Genomic DNA, 19,688 nt, shown 5'->3' with positions numbered 1-19,688 from the left:
TAAAACCTTGGGGGCTGGAGAGATGGCTCAGCGGTTAAGAGCACCCGACTGCTCTTTCAGAGGTCATGAGTTCAATTCCCAGCAACCACATGGTGGCTCACAACCATCTGTAAAGAGATCTGATGCCCTCTTCTGGTGTATCTGAAGACAGCTACAGTGTACTTATATATAATAAATAAATAAATCTTTAAAAAAAAAAAAGTAAAACCTTTAATACTCTTGAGAGTCAATTAGGAATGCATGCTGTATTCAGGAGGTCTCCTGGGGAACGACAGGTACATTGTTTGTATGCAAAATTTTGGGGATCTAATGTCAGTGTTAATAGCAATGTGGTCTCTTAGACTACTTAAATCTCTCTTCTTTCAGTGCCCACCCCCATCCAAAGGGAAGTTAAGAGACTTCACAGAGCCAGGCAGAGTTGCACAGGTCTCTAATCCCAGCAGGTAGATCTCTGTGAGTTCGAGGCCAGTCTGGTGTACAGAGTGATCTCTAAGACAGCCAGAGCTATGTAGGAAGACCCTGTCTCAAACAGACAAGAACTCCAGCCTAGTATCTAGTTACTGTGGGTAGCTCAGTGGTACAGGACTTACCTAGCATCTGTGCCAGCTCTGGATTGCACTTAATTAAATAATTTAAAATCCTAGTGGTCTCACATATGCTGGGTTGGCCTTGAACTTGGTGGGCAGCCAAGGTGAACCTGACCTTCGGATCCTCCCACCCCCACCTACAAAGTATAGGGGCAGCCCAGGGAGGGGAATGCCACAGGTGCCCTGTTCTATCCTCGGCTGATGCAGTGCTGGGGTTAGAAATCAGGGTGTTTGTTGTCTGGGCTAAGTGAGCGCCCTCCCTGCTGAGCTGCACCGCTGGCCAGATGTGGGCTTTCAAGTCTCTTCTCTACAACCTGTAGCAGTTCCTGGGGCATGGGGCAAGGCTGGGCTTGCACGTGGCTGCTGGAGTGAAATCTTTTGGGGGGGCGGGGCGAGGGTTGGTGGGACCTCGGGAGACTTCCGGCGTGTTTGCTTATGTCCGGCACCATCTCATGTGAGAACCTGCCCGTGCCACATTGCGAATAGACATTCGGCCTTTGTCCTATTTCTTGGCACACGATTCCTGGGATCATTGGCCTCTCAGAGTAACAAGTAGGTGGTGGTGGTTGTTGTTATGGTTTGGTTTTTTTTTTTTTGACTGTTAGGTAGAATGGAAGGTGGTCCCCAGAGTGACCAAAAGCGAGGTTAGAGGGTGGGGACGTTCACCCTCAGCTCCCGTGGAGGGGAGAGGTAGAAGGTAATCAGTTGTGTGTACACGGAAGCTTCTGCAAATAAAAACCGGTAGGGGCAGAGTGCAGAGGGGCTGAGATAAGCCGGCCTTTGGGCGACACCTAGGGAGGGCACTGGTTCCCACACGCCTTGCCTTGCCCTGGGTCTATTTCTAAGGGTCACTGTTCCCTGAGTGACATTCTTTAGAGTAGCAGTTCTGTCCCACCACACTGTGCAGAATGAACTGACCCAGAAGGGGGTCTGTGGGAAGGTCAGACGTGCTGAGGTGCTGCAGTCAGGCCATCTCCAAACGCAAGTACAATCAGAACTGCGCAACCCCGGGTGAGAGGCAGGGGTCTGCCACAGGAGTGACCGCTTGACTGTGTGAGGAAAGCCACTTCACCGTCAGCTCCGTTCTGAAAAAGGATGCCACCTTCACAGAGCACCAGCCGGGCTCACACAGGGTGGCATGAGCCAGCCCCCAAATATGTTGAGGGCAAAAAAAGCAATCGGCAGAAGAAGGACAATGGGTATGGCACTGGGGGAACACCAAGAGGGTTTGGAGATGAAAGGACCTATAGCTAAGTGTGGCAGCCTCCCTCAATCCCCACGCCAGAACTGACTCTTGCAAGGTGTCCTCTGACCTCCACACCTGAGCTGTGACTGGGACCACAGTTTTTCAAAAGAGCAAGTTGCAATCTCTGAGTTTGAGGCCAGCCTGATCTACACAGCAAGTTTCAGGACAGCCAGGGCTACACAGGAAACCCTTTCTAACAAACAAACAAACAAACAAACAAACAACAAAACAACCCAACCAATTAACTAGCTACTAAATGAATAGGTAAATAAATAAATAAATGTAAAAAAAATTAAATCGCTTTTCTTAAGTATTTGGTCCAAGCAATAAAAAGCCAACATAGTTTCTCACCCTTTGGAAGGAATCAATTAAAATGAGAGGAGGTATTTTAAGAAAGATCCAGGGTTGGGGATTTAGCTCAGTAAGGGTTGGGGATTTAGCTCAGTGGTAGAGCGCTTGCCTAGCAAGCACAAGGCCCTGGGTTCGGTCCCCAGCTCCGAAAAAAAGAAAAAAAAAAAAAGGAAAAAAAAGAAAGATCCTAGGGCTGGAGGGATGGCTCAGTGGTTAAGAGCACTGACTGCTCTTCCAGAGGTCCTGAGTTCAAATCCCAGCAACCACATGGTGGCTCACGACCATCTGTAATGGGATCCGATGCCCTCTTCTAGTGTGTCTGAAGACAGCTACAGTGTATTTATATAGAATAAATGAATAAATCTTAAAAAAAAGAAGGAAAATCCCCAAAATGAGGTTTGGGGGTGAATGCTTCTGTTCCCCATGCCTGACACTGCGCCCAGGTGGCTGTCTCCAGTATTTAAGGGCAGGAAGGCCTTCCATGAATTATCCAGCTCTGACCAAGGGATCAGGGGACCTTGGGATAGATACATTTTAGACTATCAGAGACTGGGTTGTGGGTGAGTCTTGGCTTTTCCCATGAGCTGTGACCTTGAAAGAAACATTGAGTAAGTCTTGGCCTGCCCTGGCTTCTCTGGACAGCAGTGGCCATTGGCTGAACCGAAATCTCTAATCATGAAACTTGGCTGGATCATTACTAGGTGGCCTTGGTGGAGGGATCCGAAGTCCGCTCAGGGCTGAGAGCGCCACCTGGTGACCGACCTTGTAAGTAAGCTTGTGGCTTGGTTCTAGGTCCAGAAAGCAGGGAAATTATTTCTTATTTTCTCTGTGCCCCCTCTTCCCCTTGTCTGATGGCTAGTCTTGATCCTCAACTTCACACAGCTCAAGCCTGACAAGAAGGAATTTTAACTGAAAAAGTGTTTCCTTCCTACGGCACCTGGGCACATTTGTGGTGCGTTTTCTTGATTAACTGATGAAGGACCGCCTAGCCCACTAGGGGCGGTGCCATCCCTAGGTAGTGGGGCCTGGGTAAAGCTAACATGCAGCAGAGTTCCTTGGCCTTCTACTTTAGGTTCCTTTCTTGGCTTCTCTCAATGATGGATTTCAAAGCATAAGCTGAAAAAAATAATCCTTTCCCCCTCAGTTTGTCTCTGGTCATAATGCTCACAATAGTGACCAAAAGAAGCTAGAACACTGTCCCTTTTGTTTTTTGTTTTGAAACTGGTTAAGTACCTCAAATTCCTCATCCTCCTGCCTCAACCTCCCAAGTGCTATGTATGCATCATGTCCAGCTGAAACATGTTTATAATTCCAGTTTAGACCTGTAAGGACTGGTTTTAGTCTCTTTGTTACAAGGACAGGTTTTAGTTTCTTTGTTGCTTGGAGTGTTTTTTTTTTTTTTTAAGCTCCTTGAAATGTATGTTTTAAGTTTATCTTTTGCTGTTTCTTTTAAAACTTATTTATGTGTGTGTCAGAAGTGGGCATGGTCTGATCATCTGAAGCTGGAGTTACAGGCGGTTCTAAGCTGCCTGGATGTGAACCAAACTCCAGACCTTTGGAAGAGCAACACCTGCTCTTAGCCACAGAACCCTGTCTTGCCTTGCCGGATGCTTTTAAGTTATTTTATCAGAGTCTTACAAATGCTACTAAGTTGCAACCCTAGCTCTTTAGAAATTGATAATTTGGTTTTTGTTGGTTTTGCTCTTTTTTTTTCCCCAAGAGAGGGTTTCTCCTAGTGGTCCTAGCTGGCCTAGAACCCTCTCTAGGGACCATGCTGGCCTTGAACATTAGGGTTTCACTTATCTCAGCAGGAATTTTAAAGGCATAAGACACCACATGGAGCCTTTAAATTGTTATTTTGAGGAGCTGGAGAGATGGCTCAGCAGTTAAGAGCACTGACTGCTTTTCCAGAGGTCCTGAGTTCAAACCCCAGCAACCACATGGTGGCTCACAACCATCTGTGTTGGGATCTGATGCCTTCTTCTGGTGTGTCTGAGACAGCTTCAGTGTATTTACATAGAATAAATAATTAAATTGTTATTTTGAAACAGGGCCTTGCAATGTAGCCCAGGCTAGCCTCAAGCTTGGACCCCTCCTGCTTCAGTCTCTTCCTGCCTTGGCCTCCTGAGAATCTGGGGTTGAAGGGGTGCACCACCACTCCAGCCCTGATGGCTTTGACAACGATGTAAGCATGCACACTTTCCTGCCAGGAGGGCACATGGTTTCCATCATAAGACCTTTCCACCCTGGAGTTTTAACACCTGGCTCCTGAGGCCAGGCAGAGTAACACATAGCTAGCTACAGACTCAGGTACTGCTTGTGAGGCTGAGGCAGGAGGATTATTTGAGCCCATGAGGTTGAGGCCAGTTTGGTCCACATAGCGAGAGCTTAAGTCTAATAAGAGAAGAGAAAGAAAAAACAAAACAAAAACCAAAAAACAGCACCGTCCTACAAGCTTGTGCTGATTCCCAGCCTCCTCAACTCCTTGTAACTCCATCTCAAGGGGATCAGATCACACCTCTGGCCTCTGTAGGCACACACACACACACACACACACACACACACACACACAAATATTTTAAAAAAAATGTTAAAAGCAAACCTGAAATTCATTATTCAAATGAGGAAATATCAGACACAAAGAAGTTAATTTTTCCAGACAGATGTGAGGCTGTGACAGTTTGGGGGTTTATTTCCCCTCTATGTGCCTCCGTTTCTTTATCTGTAGAATGGGGATGTGAACGCTGAGTGGAGTTTAGGCTCAAAGATGCTGCTGAACCCAGTAAGAGGAAATTCTGCGTTCTTGTCCCTGTCAGTTCTTCTGTTACTGTAACAGGATACATGGTTCATGATGTAAAAAAAGGACATTTGGCTCACAGTGCTAGTGCTTGGCCAGTCCAGGAGCATGGGTCAGCTTCCAGAGGCTTCTAGACCCTGTCACACCTCCCAAAGCTGGAAGGAAGAGATTGTGTGGAGGGAAGGGAAAAAGCAGGGCCGAGGCTCAGCCACTAGGGGGCGCTGCTTGGTACTGCAGGAACTGGGTCTGGAGCTGCAGCCATTCCAGCAGAGAAGGGAGTAGGAAAATCGGAAGTTCAAGGTCACCCCTACAACACAGCCAGTTCAAGCGAGCTTGGGCCTTATTCTCGGCAGGGAACAGAGTGGGAAGGAACGCATGCACACAGGAATAGACTCACCTCATATCAACATACCCTCCAGCTAGCTAACTCTGCCTAGACTGAGACTAATCTAGTGACATAAGCCCCTCCCATTAAAACCGCAACCGGGCCGGTTGTGGTGGCGCACACCGGTAGGATTTGCTGAAGAAGGCAGAGGCAGGAGGATCACGAGTTCGAGGCCAGCTTGGGCTACACATTTGGGCTGGAGAGATGGCTCAGCGGTTAGGAGCACCCGACTGCTCTTCCAGAGGTCGTGAGTTCAGTTCCCAGCAACCACATGGTGGCTCACAGCCATCTGTAGGGGGATCCGGTGCCCTCTTCTGGTGTGTCTGGGGACAGCTACAGTGTACTTATATATAATAAATAAATAAATCTTAAAAAAAAAAAAAAAAAAACCGCAACCGGAAAAAAGGCTTCAAGATGTGAACTTTGGGACACACACCCAAACTCTAGCCTGTGCTATGAGGGATGCCAAGGTTAACATCGGGAGGCTTCCTCTGTAGTTTTCAACTTTGTGCACGGTCTAGCCTCTGAAAACAGAGGTTGCTGTTAGAGGCTAGTCCGGCCAGCCAGCTTGCTTCAGGAGTTCCGAAAATCACATAAAATAAAAAATAAACATTAATGAAAAAATGAACACAGTATTTTTTAAAATAATTTATTTTTATTTTATGTACATTGGTGGTTTTGCCTGCATGTCTGTCTGTCTGAGAGTGTTAGATCCCCAGGAATTAGAATTACAGACAGTTCTGAGCCGCCCTGTGGTTGCTGGGAACTGAACCCATGTCCTCTGGAAGAGCAGCCAGTGCTCTTAACTGTTGAGCCATCTCTCCCTACACACACACACACACACACACACACACACACACACACACACACACACACACACACTTTTTTTTTTCTTTTCTTTTTTTCGGAGCTGGGGACCGAAACCAGGGCCTTGTGCTTGCTAGGCAAGCGCTCTACCACTGAGCTAAATCCCCAACCCCCATACACACCCCTTTTAAGATTTACTTTTTAAAGATTTATTATATTTATATCAGTACGCTATAGCTGACTTCAGACACACCAGAAGAGGTCATCTGATCCCATTACAGATGGTTATGAGCCACCATGTGGTTGCTGGGAATTGAATTCAGGACCTCTGGAAGAGCAGTCAGTGCTCTTAACCACTGAGCCATCTCTCCAGTCCCAAGCATAGTATGTTTTTGGTTTATCTGGTCTGGGTTTGTTTTTAGATCTCTTTGTGTGTGATTTTGTTGTTTTGTCTTGTTTTTGTTTGTTAAGATAAGGTCTCACTTTGTCATTTTGGTTGATCTGGAACTCACTACATAGACCAGGCTGGTCTAGAACTCAGAGATCCACCTGCTTCTGCTTCGAAAGCATTAAAGTATTTTTAAAAACCGTTTTGTCGAATTTTAGTCCCAGTTCTGCCTCCCAGCCCCATGTTCCCAGAAATAAGACTCAGACTCAAATTATATTTACAAATACTGTAGCCATACAAATAACTACCTAGGTTCTATTCTGACTAGATTACGACTAAAGATATCCATTTATTGTAACCTACATTTTGCCACGTTACCTGCCCTCAGGTACCAAGACGAGTTCCTCTGCTTGCCTCTTTGCCAGCTCCCCTCCCAGGATTCTTTCTCCTCCCGATGTCCCGCCTCTATTTCCTCCCTAAGCCATAGGCCATAAGCTTTTTAATGGACAGGTGAGGCATCCAAGCAATATACAAGGTGATCTCTCTACAGGTTTACTATGCGTGTGAGCGTCTGCGTGTGTGTGTGTGTGTGTGTGTGTGTGTGTGTGTGTGTGTGTGTGTGTACCTCGTGCTCCTGGAGGCCAGAAGAGGGCATCGGATTCCCTAGGCGTTAGAAATGGTTGTGAGCCACCGTGTGGGTGCTGGCAACCCACAGCCAGGTCCTCTGCAATAAGTACAACCCCGGGGTTGAGAATTTGGCTCAGTGGTAGAGCGCTTGCCTAGCAACCGCAAGGACCTGGGTTCGGTCCCCAGCTCCGGAAAAACAAACAAACAAACAAAAAAAACAAAAAACAAAAACAAAAAACAATAAGTACAACCACATAACCACGGCTTAATGCAGACTTGGTCTTGTGATCTTATAGCAGGGTTTCACGTAGACAGACTGGTCTCGAATTTGTTACGACTTTACCCACCTGATGATCTTGCCTCCACGTGCCAAATGCTGGGGTGAAAGGTGTGAGCCACCGCAGCCTGAGTCCTCAGTAATGGAAAGGACAAGTTGAAGGGGATGAGAGGATGGCTGGTATGGGCCAAGAAATCCTGACCGGCAGGGAAGCCTGTAGTCTCTGTGGGAGGGACCCGTAGAGTGGGCGGGGCCAAAGAGCAACTGTAGAAAGGTCCTAATGATTGAGCCTCTCCGGGTGTGGGGGTGCGGGTTGGGGTAGGAGGGGTGGGAATCCACAGTCCTCAAGCAATCCAGGTGTCCTTCCAGAAACTATTGTCTGCTTCTTGTCTTGTTTCGAATTCTTTCTAATAATTGTTTAGAAGTTTCCTGTACTAGGCCAGATTGGTTTGCATAAAAACAACATTTTTCCCCTAGGAAGGCACAGATGCCTCCCTTTTCGGCAGCCATTAAGCCTGGTCCTCTGCGGTTTGGGAGGCCCGCGGTAGCCAGGGAATCCCAGGGAATCGGTTTGATTTTTAGAGTGACTACGTATTGTTGTATCGAGGTCATGTCTCCCTTAATCTGATTGGGTTGGCTGCGTTGTACCTGTTGGAGCCGTAGCGACGACGTTGCGTGAGTGGCTACTGCGGGGTGACCTCCATTGGGAGGGCTAACGCGGAATCTTTTGTTTGGGTATGAGGGGAAGTTCAGAAATTAAAAAAACAAAACAAAACAAAACAACAACAACAACAAAAACAGGGTAAAATGTGAGTATGTGGATAATTAGGAGGAAAGAACGGATCCAGGGAAGGAGCGAGAGTGGGAAGGGACTAAAGCCGGTAGGAGGAGCCCGAGTGGGAGGGGACTAAAGCCGGTAGGAGGAGCCCGAGTGGGAGGGGACTAAGGCCGGTAGGAGGGGCCCGAGTGGGAGGGGACTAAGGCCGGTAGGAGGGGCCCGAGTGGGAGGGGACTAAGGTCGGTAGGAGGAGCCCGAGTAGGAGGGGACTAAGGCCGGTAGGAGGGGCCTGAGTGGGTGGGGACTAAAGCCAGTGCCCTGGAGGAGGCTTGGGGTTGAACTTTTTTGTCTGGTTCCTGTGTTTTGGGGCCCCATCGCAAACCAGTTAGGATTTGTTGGTGTGGAAGCAGCATCTTCGGAGGAGGAGAGCACGGATACCATCCTTCATAGTACTCAGATCTGCTTGTGGAGCACAGAGAATGAACTTGGTCGTGAAAGCTGATCGCAGAATTCTCTAAGGCGTTTGAAAGCCGCTGCGAAGAGAGGCTGCCTAGTGTAGAAAAGGATTTGGTCCTGCTCCCCCCACCCCCTCCCATAGCTGGGGACCGAACCCAGGGCCTTGTGCTTGCTAGGTAAGCGCTCTACCACTGAGCTAAATCCCCAACCCGGATTTGGTCCTGCTAATGGTTCTCGTTCTGAGTCCCGAAACAAAGTCCAGAGTGGTTAAAAGAGGGATGTTGGATGGAGTTGGATTCTCCAAGTCAGAGGTCACTCGGACTGCTTTAAGGGGTATAGGGTGCAAATTGCTCTTCGAAGTATCAAAGGGGACACTACAGAAAGAGCAGCAGTTAGAGTACCTCAGAGGAGGGTCCATCTCCCGGCACAACAATAAAGTTCAACAGATGGCAAAGATCCAAACAAAAGTCAAGAAGTAGGTTGGGGATTTAGCTCAGCGGTAGAGCGCTTGCCTAGCAAGTGCAAGGCCCTGGGTTCGGTCCCCAGCTCCGAAAAAAAAGAAAAAAGAAAAGAAAAAAAAAAGTCAAGAAGTAAATAACTGTGCAAACTTGTGAGGAGCATTAAGAGACAACGTTCATACACGTTTTGCTTAATAAGGTTAAGTAGAATTGTCTGGCTGGACCACGTACCAGGTCCCAGAGTTTCTGGAGAAACAGTAACCTTAATTAGCAGTTTGTTGCATCCGACTCCTGCATAAGGAACAAGCAAGCACCTGGAAGCCTTGTAAAAGGAGTCTGTTAAAGTCACCACCTAACTGGCAATTTAAAAGAGAAACAATTCGGGTTGGGGATTTAGCTCAGCAGTAGAGCGCTTGCCTAACAAGCGCAAGGCCTTGGGTTCGGTCCCCAGCTCGGGGGGGGGGGGGGGGGGGGGGGGGAGAAACAATTCGAGGAGTGGATTTTTATAGGATTGTCTAGCAAGGTTCTCAAAGACACCGCTGCCGTGTCCTGAATAACTTTACAAAGCTGGGAGTTGGCTGGCAGAGCACCTGGTCGCCTCCTTTAATCAGGGAACAGCGGTGGTTAGGGTGTGGACCCTGGAATTAGCTCTGGCAAAAAGGAACGTTTGACAGCCAGAGTAAAAGGCATGGACAACCAGCACTCAGGTTCCACTCCAGCCCAGGGGGCAGCTTATGCTCAAGCTTCCCCTGTTCACAGCATCCTCATGTGTCAGTTGGAGAGACATTGAGGGCAGAGGAATTACCATCTGCCTCTCTGTTATTTGACACATTTCGGAAATGGGTGCAGACTCTGAGATCCTCCACTGGGCAATAGAATCCACGACATCACGTGAGATGTGATCAGAAATTCATCTTCCCTGTAGATGAGGAGGAAGTTCTTTTTGGTTTGACTAGACACAGGAACGGCCTGCCTCTGTAGGTCTTATTTTCCCATGCATCCTTGTCCGCCATGAGGGTAGCATGCAATTTACCCATCCAACGGTAAGAAAGGGTCCTACTTGGATCTGGGGACATCCTGCCATGCAAGTGCATTTTTTTTTTTTTATTGGTTCTTTTTTTTTCGGAGCTGGGGACCAAACCCAGGGCCTTGTGCTTGCTAGGCAAGCACTCTACCACTGAGCTAAATCCCCAACCCTAACTTAAGGTTAATTTGCTTTAAATTTTTTTTAGAGTTTTATTTGTTTATTTAATGTATGTGACTACACTGTTGGTCTTTTCAGACACACCAGAAGAGGGCATCAGATCTCATTACAGATGGTTGTGAGCCACCATGTGGGTGCTGGGAATTGAACTCAGGACCTCTGGAAAAGCAACTAGTGCTCTTAACCGCTGAGCCATCTCTCCAGCCCTGATCATTAACTTTTTTTTTTTTTTTTTTGGTTCTTTTTTTCGGAGCTGGGGACCGAACCCAGGGCCTTGCGCTTCCTAGGTAAGCGCTCTACCACTGAGCTAAATCCCCAGCCCCGATCATTAACTTTTATGTCTTAACCTTTTTTAAAAGTTTATAATAAGTTAGTAACTCTCATAAGATTAGGATTTTATAAGACAGGATTTCTCTGTGTAGTCCTGGCTGTCCTGGAACTCACTGTAAACCAGGCCGGGCTCAAACTCTGAGATCTACCTGCATTTGCTTTGCAAGTGCTGGGATTAAAGGGGCATGCAACATTTTGACTTCAAGCTCTTCTAGTATTAAAATAAACTTTAAACCACAGGTACATTCCACGAAGAGACTGGGAACCTCATTTTCCCAAGCCTTTTTTTTTTTTAAAGATTAATTTATTTATTTCATATAAGTACACTGTAGCTGTCTTCAGACACACCAGAGGGCATCAGATCTTATTACAGATGGTTGTGAGCCACCATGCAGTTGCTGGGATTTGAACTCAGGACCTTTGGAAGAGCAGTCAGCGCTCTTAACCACTGAGCCATCTCTCTAGCCCTTCCCAAGCCTTTTATGGTATTCTTTTACAAACATCACAGGGTTGTATATATATTTTTTCCAAACAGCAAAAGCTTAACAAGGTTAGCAAAGACATGAGGTGATTAGACTTAATCTTTAAGTCAGATTTTGTTAACATGAATAAACCATTATAATCTAAGGAATTTATATATGACTGGTTGTAGGAAATTAAGATTTCCTGTATATGGACTTTCAACTATTTACTTTTTTTGGTTGTTATAAGTTTTAAGTTGGCAAGAACCAAGAAGGTATTCTGAGAACCAAGAAGGTATTCTGAGAGCTAGACATTTGTAATTTTGCACACACACACACACACACACACACACACACACACACACACAGGCACGCACACACACATACTAGCTGGCCCTGGTAGCATAAGCCTATAGTTCCATTAGTTGAGAGGCAGAGGCAGGAGGAATTCTGAGTTATAGGCCATCTTGGAGTACAAAGCCAAGTTCCAGGCTACATAGAGAAACACTGTCTCAAAACGAACAAGAACAGCAATACATAGAGAGAGTGATGTATAAAAATAACAAATAAACTAATCATTTGTAGTAATAAAATTTCCCAAGGGGAGTTAGCAGGCAATAACTGGGGCCTTTAATCAGTATATACAATGGCTTTCTGGAGCCTTAACTCAATATATGTAACAACTTTCTTCTTGTTGTATAGGGAGGCCTCCTCCTTTCCACTTCTAGTCTTTAGCCTGCACACTCAGAAAACCTTGAGACTTCGTATAATTAGGGCCTATTGCACAGACCCAGCTGGGAACTATGACTAGACACTCGGGTGAAGGTCCAGTGACCTTACCGCTCTCCCCTTTTCTTGGGGGAATATTAACATTTGAAGGAGCCCAGCTGCAATGCTTTTAAGCAGGCATAGCTCATATCCTGAAGGTGGCAGGTGTTCAATTCCAAAGTTATCGCACAATATCACCTTAATAAAAGGAGGTCACAGGGAATGACACGAATAATTATCTCTGTACATACTGTAAAGCCACTAAGCCTTGTAAGTTTCCAGGTAGACCTTACAGAAAACGTAAAGTAGCCTTTATAAGTTATGCAGCAAGCGGAAGGCCCTGGGTTCGGTCCCCAGCTCCGAAAAAAAAAGAAAAAAGAAAAAGAAAAAAAAATAAGTTATGCAGTATGTAGAGGGTTTGTTTTTTTAAAATCATAACGTTATTAAATTTATATTAACAACATATAACAATTTAGCTGAGGGAGTCCTCTTCAAACTATGATGTTGGAGTTATCGAGAGATTTTAGACAAAGGGTCCCTTTTATCCTTTTCCTGTCTGAGCATCCTGTTAGCTGGTTTTAATACACACACCTTATACCATGAGGTAAACAAGAGAAGCTTCCATTAGGAACCCGCTTAGCTCTTACCGGTTCTCAAGAGGACATAATGTCTTTTTCCCTGGGGTGTTTTGTTGTTTTCTTTCTCTGTCACAGGGTCAGGGAGTTACCCTGATCTAGGAAAGAGGCCTTGGAGGACACTTTGAAATAACATGCTTGGGTCTGAAGGAGGCAGGCCAAATCCCATTTCCAGACCATGCGTTGCAGCGAAGTAAAATAGCTTGTGACAATTTTCAGTGTTATCCATACCCAAAACATACACAGACTGAACTCAGTGATCTCCATTTCCATAAGCAGTCTGGTGTATTCTGTAGACCGATGCAGACAGCCTGAAAAGCCCAAGGAGAAGCTGATAAATAGAAATGAAAGCAAGAGTATGCATGTTTGGTGGGACGGAAACAAAAGCTAGACTAAAGGCTTAAGGTAAGATGTTCCCCCAAACAAAAATACCACCCTATCTCAGTGGGGAACCGGCTTGGAGACCTAGGAGAAACAGCGGGCATTAGGACCCAGTTGTAAGTAGAAGCTGAGTGGCAGGACCAGAGGAGTTAAAATGAGCTTGGGGGCGGGGCAAGGTGTACGCGGGGGCGGGGCCTCGAACAATATTCCGGTTCATTTTTGAAAGTTGTCTAGGTCTTCAAACATTCCCAACTGGAGCCAGCAGTGGCCAACATTGGGGGAGTCATGTGGACAGATTTGAGTGGATAATTGGATGAGTTCGGTAGGTTGGAGATTCTAGAGCCCGTTTAAACAGTTTGGTTTAAATTTGAAATGACAGGCAGGACCAGTGGAATGTCTTATTCTGCTGCCTGAGGCATTCCCCCAGGTTTAGGGAAAGAAGGAAATGAACCCAAGCGTTGGAGGTTCGGGGGACTATCCTGTGCTCATAAGATCCAGCAGAGTCACAAATTAAACATGGGGGGTTCCCTGAATCTCTAAGGCTTTGTGATCCTTCGAAGAAGCTCCTGGGGCTTCTTGGAGTCCTGTCAGGGCACCTGTGAGTCAGACCCTGATGGATGGTTACCTTGTCCTGCAGAATTTTGGTGCATGGTGGCAGTGATCAAACTGTGAAAGGCCTCTCAGCTTGGAGATCAGAGAGTCTGGGAGGAAGAGGTCAGAAGAAGGAACTGAGGAAGACAGATGGAGAGACAGGACAGGGAAGAGAGGACAGGCCAAGCTGGGTTTACACAGCACCGATAAAGCCCCAGGACCTGAAGATCTGTCTATGAGCTTACACTAACCATTGAGGCAGAGGCCACAAAAGACTGGAGGTCTCAGGTCACATTGGTGGCCTTTAGTTTATATAGTGAGCTTAGAAGGTATCCATGCCACACTGTGGGGGTGGAGTGGGGAAGGAGGTCTCTCTGCCGAAGAATGTAAGAAAATCTGTTACACCAGAAGTAAGAAAATGAGGCCTAGAGGCTGACAGACTCAGTTTAGCAGGCTAAGAAAGCTTTACTGGATCAACAAGGGGCCTCAACCTTTCCCTGGGATGAAAGTTGAGTGCATTTCCAGAGGCTGGGGGGACCCGCACACATACATAGGTAGCTACCAGGAAGTTACAGATCCCCTGGGTTCGGTCCCCAGCTCTGAAAAAAGAAAAAAGGAAGTTACAGATCTTTTTGTGTGTGCAAATTGACTAGGAACAGATTGGGTTGTTTTCCAGACAGGATATCTTGTTCCCTCAGGTGGAGCTGAACCGTCAGACTGGGGCCAAACTGGGGCCAAGCACGTCTTTATGGTTAGGGGGACATAACATAGGACAGCTCACTCCACTCCTAATGGCTGGAGCCACTAAGCAACGCTAGCAAGTGCTCTAACAGGAGCTGCAACCCCAGCCCACTTGATCCTTCTGCCACCACAAATTAAGACACAGGTCAAGCTGTGTGCCTCAGTAGGTGAAATCTATTTAAAGTGCAAGAGAGGGAGCCAAGGTTTCCCCTTGGTCCTCTGTCCAGTTCCCAACAGGTTTCTCTCTCTCTCTCTCTCTCTCTCTCTCTCTCTCTCTCTCTCTCTCTCCCTCCCTCCCTCTCTCTCTCTCCCTCTCCTCTCTCTCCCTCTCCTCTCTCTCCTCTCCTCTCTCTCTCTCCTCTCTCCCTCTCCTCTCTCTCTTCTCTCTCTCTCTCTCTCTCTCTCTCTCTCTTCCTTTACTTAGAGTTATCTCATTCAGACAAAGAGGAACCTTTCCAGCCTCGGGGCTCAGAATGGTGAGCATGCTGGTTCATTATCTCCAAGAACCTGCTTGGCTACTCTCACCTGTTAGGGTACCTGGCTCATTCAGTCTCTCCCATCAGCCTCTGAGGAACCAGGTGGCCATCTTCTTGTTTCCTCCAAGAGGGGCAATTTCACTTTCTGGGGCTGTGGACCTTCCTTCCAAACCCCACGGGTCTTGGAGCCACAGAACTTTACCATCCCAGTCTCTGCTCAAGAGACGCTGGGCTCCGGTTATGAACAAGCTCCCTGGACAACTCTGTTTCCTGCCTCACCCCACGAGTCCCTCTTCTTGGATGTTTGCCTTTTTATCCACCTTTTTCGTTCCTCCACAATCCAGGCTGGGGCAGCAGGAGCAGCAGCAGGTTTCCACCCCGGGCTGGTCCCCATTGGACTTCCCCCAACGCCTCAGGGGACACCTCTAGGCTGTTACTAAGACTCTCTCAAAGTCAGCCCTAGGGACTGCAGGAGGCGAGGGGCAGAAAAAATTGGCACAAAGGTGCCTTGCCTGAGCTGTCAAAGGCTCAGATGGAGATTGCAGCCACCAAGAAGCAGCCAGAACTTCAGTCAATTCTTTCCTACCCCACTCCTCCACCATAGCACCTCCTCCAGCTAGGGGAATGGTTTCAGTGATAGAGAACCTGCCAACACACAAGAGTCCCTGAGGAAACATAAACAAACAGATGCGATGTGGCAGTTTGAGCTCTGGGCTCTTCAACTTACTTCTCCTATAATGGAGTCCCTTAGAATCCTCTGGAAAGGGAGAAAGAAGACACCTCTGGGTAGCCAAGGACTGGATAAGCAAATGCATAAGAGTGCCTTGGAGCTAGACACATCTCAGACAGACAGACAGGGAAAGGAGTTGCTAATAGGTACCGAAGATGGGAATGTCTGCTGCTTTTCCCTCACTCCTGACCTGAGACAACAAGCCCTGAGGTCTTTTTTTCCTCCTGCCAGAGAGACCACCTATAGCTGCTTGTGTTTGTGGGAAACTTCCTGGGGAGATGCAACAACACATATCTACTCACCCCAGAAAGGGAACCCAGGACAGACCAAGGTCCAGATACTGATCAAGTCCAAATTGGTGAACCAATGAATTTTGTTGGTATTACTTGCAGGAGTATGGCTGAAGGGTTACTTACAGAGGTGAAAATGACTCAGACAGCTGTGTCACTAAAGCCCACCTGTAATGGCTGGTTTTATATGTCAACTTGACACAAGCTGGAGTTATCACAGACAAAGGAGACTCCCTTGAGGAAATGCCTCCATGGGACCCAGTTGTAAGGCATTTTCTTAATTAGTGATCAAGGGGGGAGGGCCCTGCCCAATGTGGGTGGTGCCATCCTGGGCTGGTAGTCTTGGGTTCTATAAAGAAGTAAACTGAGCAAGCCAGGGTAAACAAGCCAGTAAGCAGCACCCCTCCATAGCCTCTGCATCAGCTCCTGCTTCCTGACCTGCTTGGGTTCCTGTCCTGACTTCCTTTGGTGATGAACAGCAATGTGGAAGTGTGAGCTGAATAAACCCTTTCCTCCCCAACTTGCTTCTTGGTCACGATGTTTTGTGCAGAAATAGAAACCCTGATTATACACCACCCCAGCATGGGTGACAGCTTAAAAAGCTGGGAACCTGAAACATACTGTGCAGCCTGCAGGCAGCTCAACAGATTGGAGAGTCTCCTTTCTGGGTGTCTCAGTTGGTCTAAACCTCTTCCAGTCTGCTCGGAGGTTTCTGCTTCTTCCAGCTAGCTGGTCTGGCCTCAAGAGTCTTCTTTATTTCTCAGCTTACCTGAGTTTTCTTTTGCAGTTTGGCTTTCCCTACTCTGGAGGGAAGGGGGCCTAGTGAATCTGCTCAGTTTCAGGAACTTCCTGAAGCTGTTTGAGTTGTTTGACCTTCCTGCTTAAAGAGTTTCTGTTCATAGAATGTTTTAATCTTGAAGGGAACTGTTACACAACTGGTCAGATGTGTTCAAGGAGGTTCCAGAACTGGTTTACCTGAAGCTGTGGGCCTATTTGTTCTCCTTTCTTTGTCTAAGTTAATCATCCCAAAATTAGGGGAGGGAGGGAGGCTTGCCCTTCCTAAGGAGTTAAGACTTAAGAGTCACTGAACGACCCCTCTGTCTCTCCTCTGTGAAGGCTCTCTCTGTGCCTTGCTCTGTTTCTTCCAGGTTACTTTTCTTTTTTTCTGCCTTCTGTGAATTTTTTCTCCTCTGCCTTGTAATTCATTGATTGGTGGAAAAAACAAACCAGACAAGATTTGCCATGTGTAGCACCCTAGGCAGATGTGTACCTGCCCCACAGTTCATACTTAAAACACCTTTATCCTACTTTTACTTATGTACATGAGTGTGTACCCATGCATATGAAGGTGCCTGGGAGACCAGAAGAATTTGCTGGATCCCCTGGAGCTGGAGATCCTCACAGTTGTGTACTGACTACTGTGGGGGCTGGCAGCAAACGCACTGATCTGTCTACAAGAGCAGTGGGCCCTCTTAGTAGCCAAGTCCTCTTTCCAGGAGTAGGGTCCTGGCTCCAATGAGAGATTTCTATGACAATGCTCAATTCTATCTATCAAAATGCTTGATTAGTTCTGAGTAAGCCAAAGTACTTCATCCTTACAGTAACTTTCTGGGGGGTGGGGGGTGTCTCTTATTGATGCCCCTGCCTTACCATAGGAAACCTGTTTGCTCAGCCAGTCTTCCTGTCATTTCCCAGGGCATGTTCTACTCTGAGGAGTGGACTCAGGCCATGGTGTTTGCAAACAGGTGGTTGTTCCCTCTGTGTGATGCTCAAACATACAGACTAGAATGTGGTCATGGCCCTGGGGTCAGATGAGCAGAATCTAGTCCTGGTTTTACCAACAACCAACTTGTCTTGGAGCAGGACCCCAGGGATCCTAGCCCACTAAAAGGGGACTGAATGGTGTCTCAGGTCCAAGGGTTGCAGGGGCTCTGTGGTTGAGTCAGCAAGTTCCCCAGGCCTGCTCTGGAAGTAGGAGTCATCCGGGATAAACACTACTGTTTACCGATTCGAAGGCAGTTCTCACTAGCAAGAGCTACCTCGGGACAGGGGGCTTTTCCGTGATTTTTATTCCCATTTTGGCTTTTTCTCCATATTTTACTTTGATTGGTTTCACGGTGCAAGAGATGGAACCCAGAGCCGGGCGCAGACGCTACACCACAATTATCCTCAGCCCTCCCGGATATCTAAACTCACAAAGGCTGAAAGACCCTGAGCCGAGGGACGCCCTCCTCCCAGATCCACAGTGAAGAATCCGCGGCGATCACTACATCCTTGTTTTGAACACGAAGTTTCTCTCTGAGCTGTTTCAAGGGCAGGTCCTCCCGAGGGCCCAGCAGTGGCGGTGTCCACCAGGACGCAGAATCGGAATGCCAGAAAGCTGAGCCCGGAAATGCCAGGTTGGGGAGTGGAGGAGACTAAGAGGGCCAGGCGTGGGAGCACCTGAGAACGAAACTCGCTCTTCCCGTGTGGTCTCGACCCAAGTTCATTCGAGAACCCGAGTCTCGTGGTTGCTTTTGGCCGGACGGTCGCGGGATCATCTTTCCCTGGGCTCTGAGCGATGGCGGCGCTGTGGCCCGCCCCTGCACCCGAGAACTCAGATGACAAGCGCGATAGAGCCGCAGGGCTGGGACAGCGCCCGGTGCCCCGCAGCCGGCGCTCAGTGCACAGGCCCGGGAGCGCGTCCCGCAGCGGCGGGCCAACGCTCGGGGCCGCCTCCTCCCAGACCCCGCGGGACTGGGATCGTTGCACAAGGCCCTCCTCCCGGTCAAGGTGGAGGAAGTTGCCGGAGAGGCGGGAGGGGGGCAGCGCCTGTTGTTTTCCGCCAGCCGGGCGGGCTGGGCGCAGGGGCGGGGCGCGCGCCCCAGAGGCGATTGTCGGGGCTCGGCCGGAGCATCCTTGCCGGGGAGCCCCTCGCCGCGGGCCGGGGAGCCCCAAGAGCCCGGTGCACCCGGAGCTCCGCGCTTTCCCGGGAGTAGATCTCCGGAGTGATGGCCGGATTGCGCGTCCTGCTGTGCCTCGGGGCGCTGCTGGCCCGCCAGGGCTCCGCAGGTAAGGGACCTGACTTACCACCCCCAACCCGGGGACCTGAAAGCCCCCGCGATAACGTGCGGCAGGGCCCACCGAGGGGCACGTGGAGGGGAAATCCCCCCCCCACCCCGCCCTTATCCCATTCGTTGCTAGCTCTGTGTTCTGGCTTTGCCCGCGGCGCTGGCGCACCCGGCTGAAAGCTACGGTTTGTGTTCGTCTCCCGGCCTCCCCCAGATTGAACTGGCCTTACACCTGTAAATTGTGCCTTACACCTTCCCTGAGCGAGTCTACCTGTGCAGACAGACCGGTGCATTCCAACCCGCGCCTTCCTCTCCCATCTCTTTTCCTCTTACTTTTTCTTTTGAGATCATTTCAGACTTGACCAAAAATTACCCACCCCCACCCCACCCCCGAGACCAGACCTAGCCCGCAAATGGACCTATGTAGCTCACCTACACCGCGTCGTTGCAGAAAAATAGCGCGCGCGCGGAGGGTGGGGGAGGATTGCTTAGCAAGATGTGTAGATTGGAATGGAGAAAGATTGGAAAAGGATGTTTGAGTTTAACTCGCCCGCGAATTCGTTTCTATCCCACAGGAATGATTCGGGGTTGCGGGGGGGGGGCCCACAAAACCAGGAGGTGGGTAATTTCCAAATCCACCCCACCCACCTGCCAGCCTTGGGCGGTCAGGAAGTAAGCTATTCAATCGTAGCTGAGCTCCCAGGAGCGGGAGAAGTTCTTAACTATTCCGCTCTTACAATTTCCTCAACTAGTTTGCTTTTAGAGCTTACTTACCTTTGTTTTTAGCCGTCGTGTAAAAATTAGTACCATTTCCCGTAACCTAGGTTTGCCCGAATATGTGTGTGTGTGTGGGGGGGGGGGGGGGGATATGAAG

At 48.4% G+C, this 19,688-nt stretch overlaps 1 protein-coding gene across 6 annotated transcripts in view; it reads left to right on the top strand.

Moving 5' to 3' along the window:
- Positions 1-18,629: 18,629 nt before the first annotated feature.
- Positions 18,630-19,688, top strand: part of Vsig10 (V-set and immunoglobulin domain containing 10) — a 33,995-nt gene continuing 32,936 nt past the window's right edge. For 5 of the 6 annotated variants that reach the window (XR_015633996.1, XR_015633995.1, XM_087578498.1 and 2 more), the window contains exon 1: positions 18,630-18,815. Coding sequence is in view for 4 of the 6 variants with exons in the window: in XM_087578498.1 (XP_087434624.1) it covers positions 18,755-18,815 (61 nt within the window). In the remaining 2 variants the exon portion in view is untranslated. The remainder of the gene's footprint in view (positions 18,816-19,688) is intronic. The other variant, NM_001271336.1, reaches the window with a different exon arrangement.

The sequence above is a fragment of the Rattus norvegicus genome, chromosome 12 (assembly GCF_021556685.1).
Source record: "Rattus norvegicus strain SHRSP/BbbUtx chromosome 12, alternate assembly SHRSP_T2T, whole genome shotgun sequence".
Lineage (NCBI taxonomy): Eukaryota > Metazoa > Chordata > Mammalia > Rodentia > Muridae > Rattus > Rattus norvegicus.
Note: the sequence above shows the minus strand (reverse complement) of the source record. Positions and strands in the feature narration are given on the sequence as shown.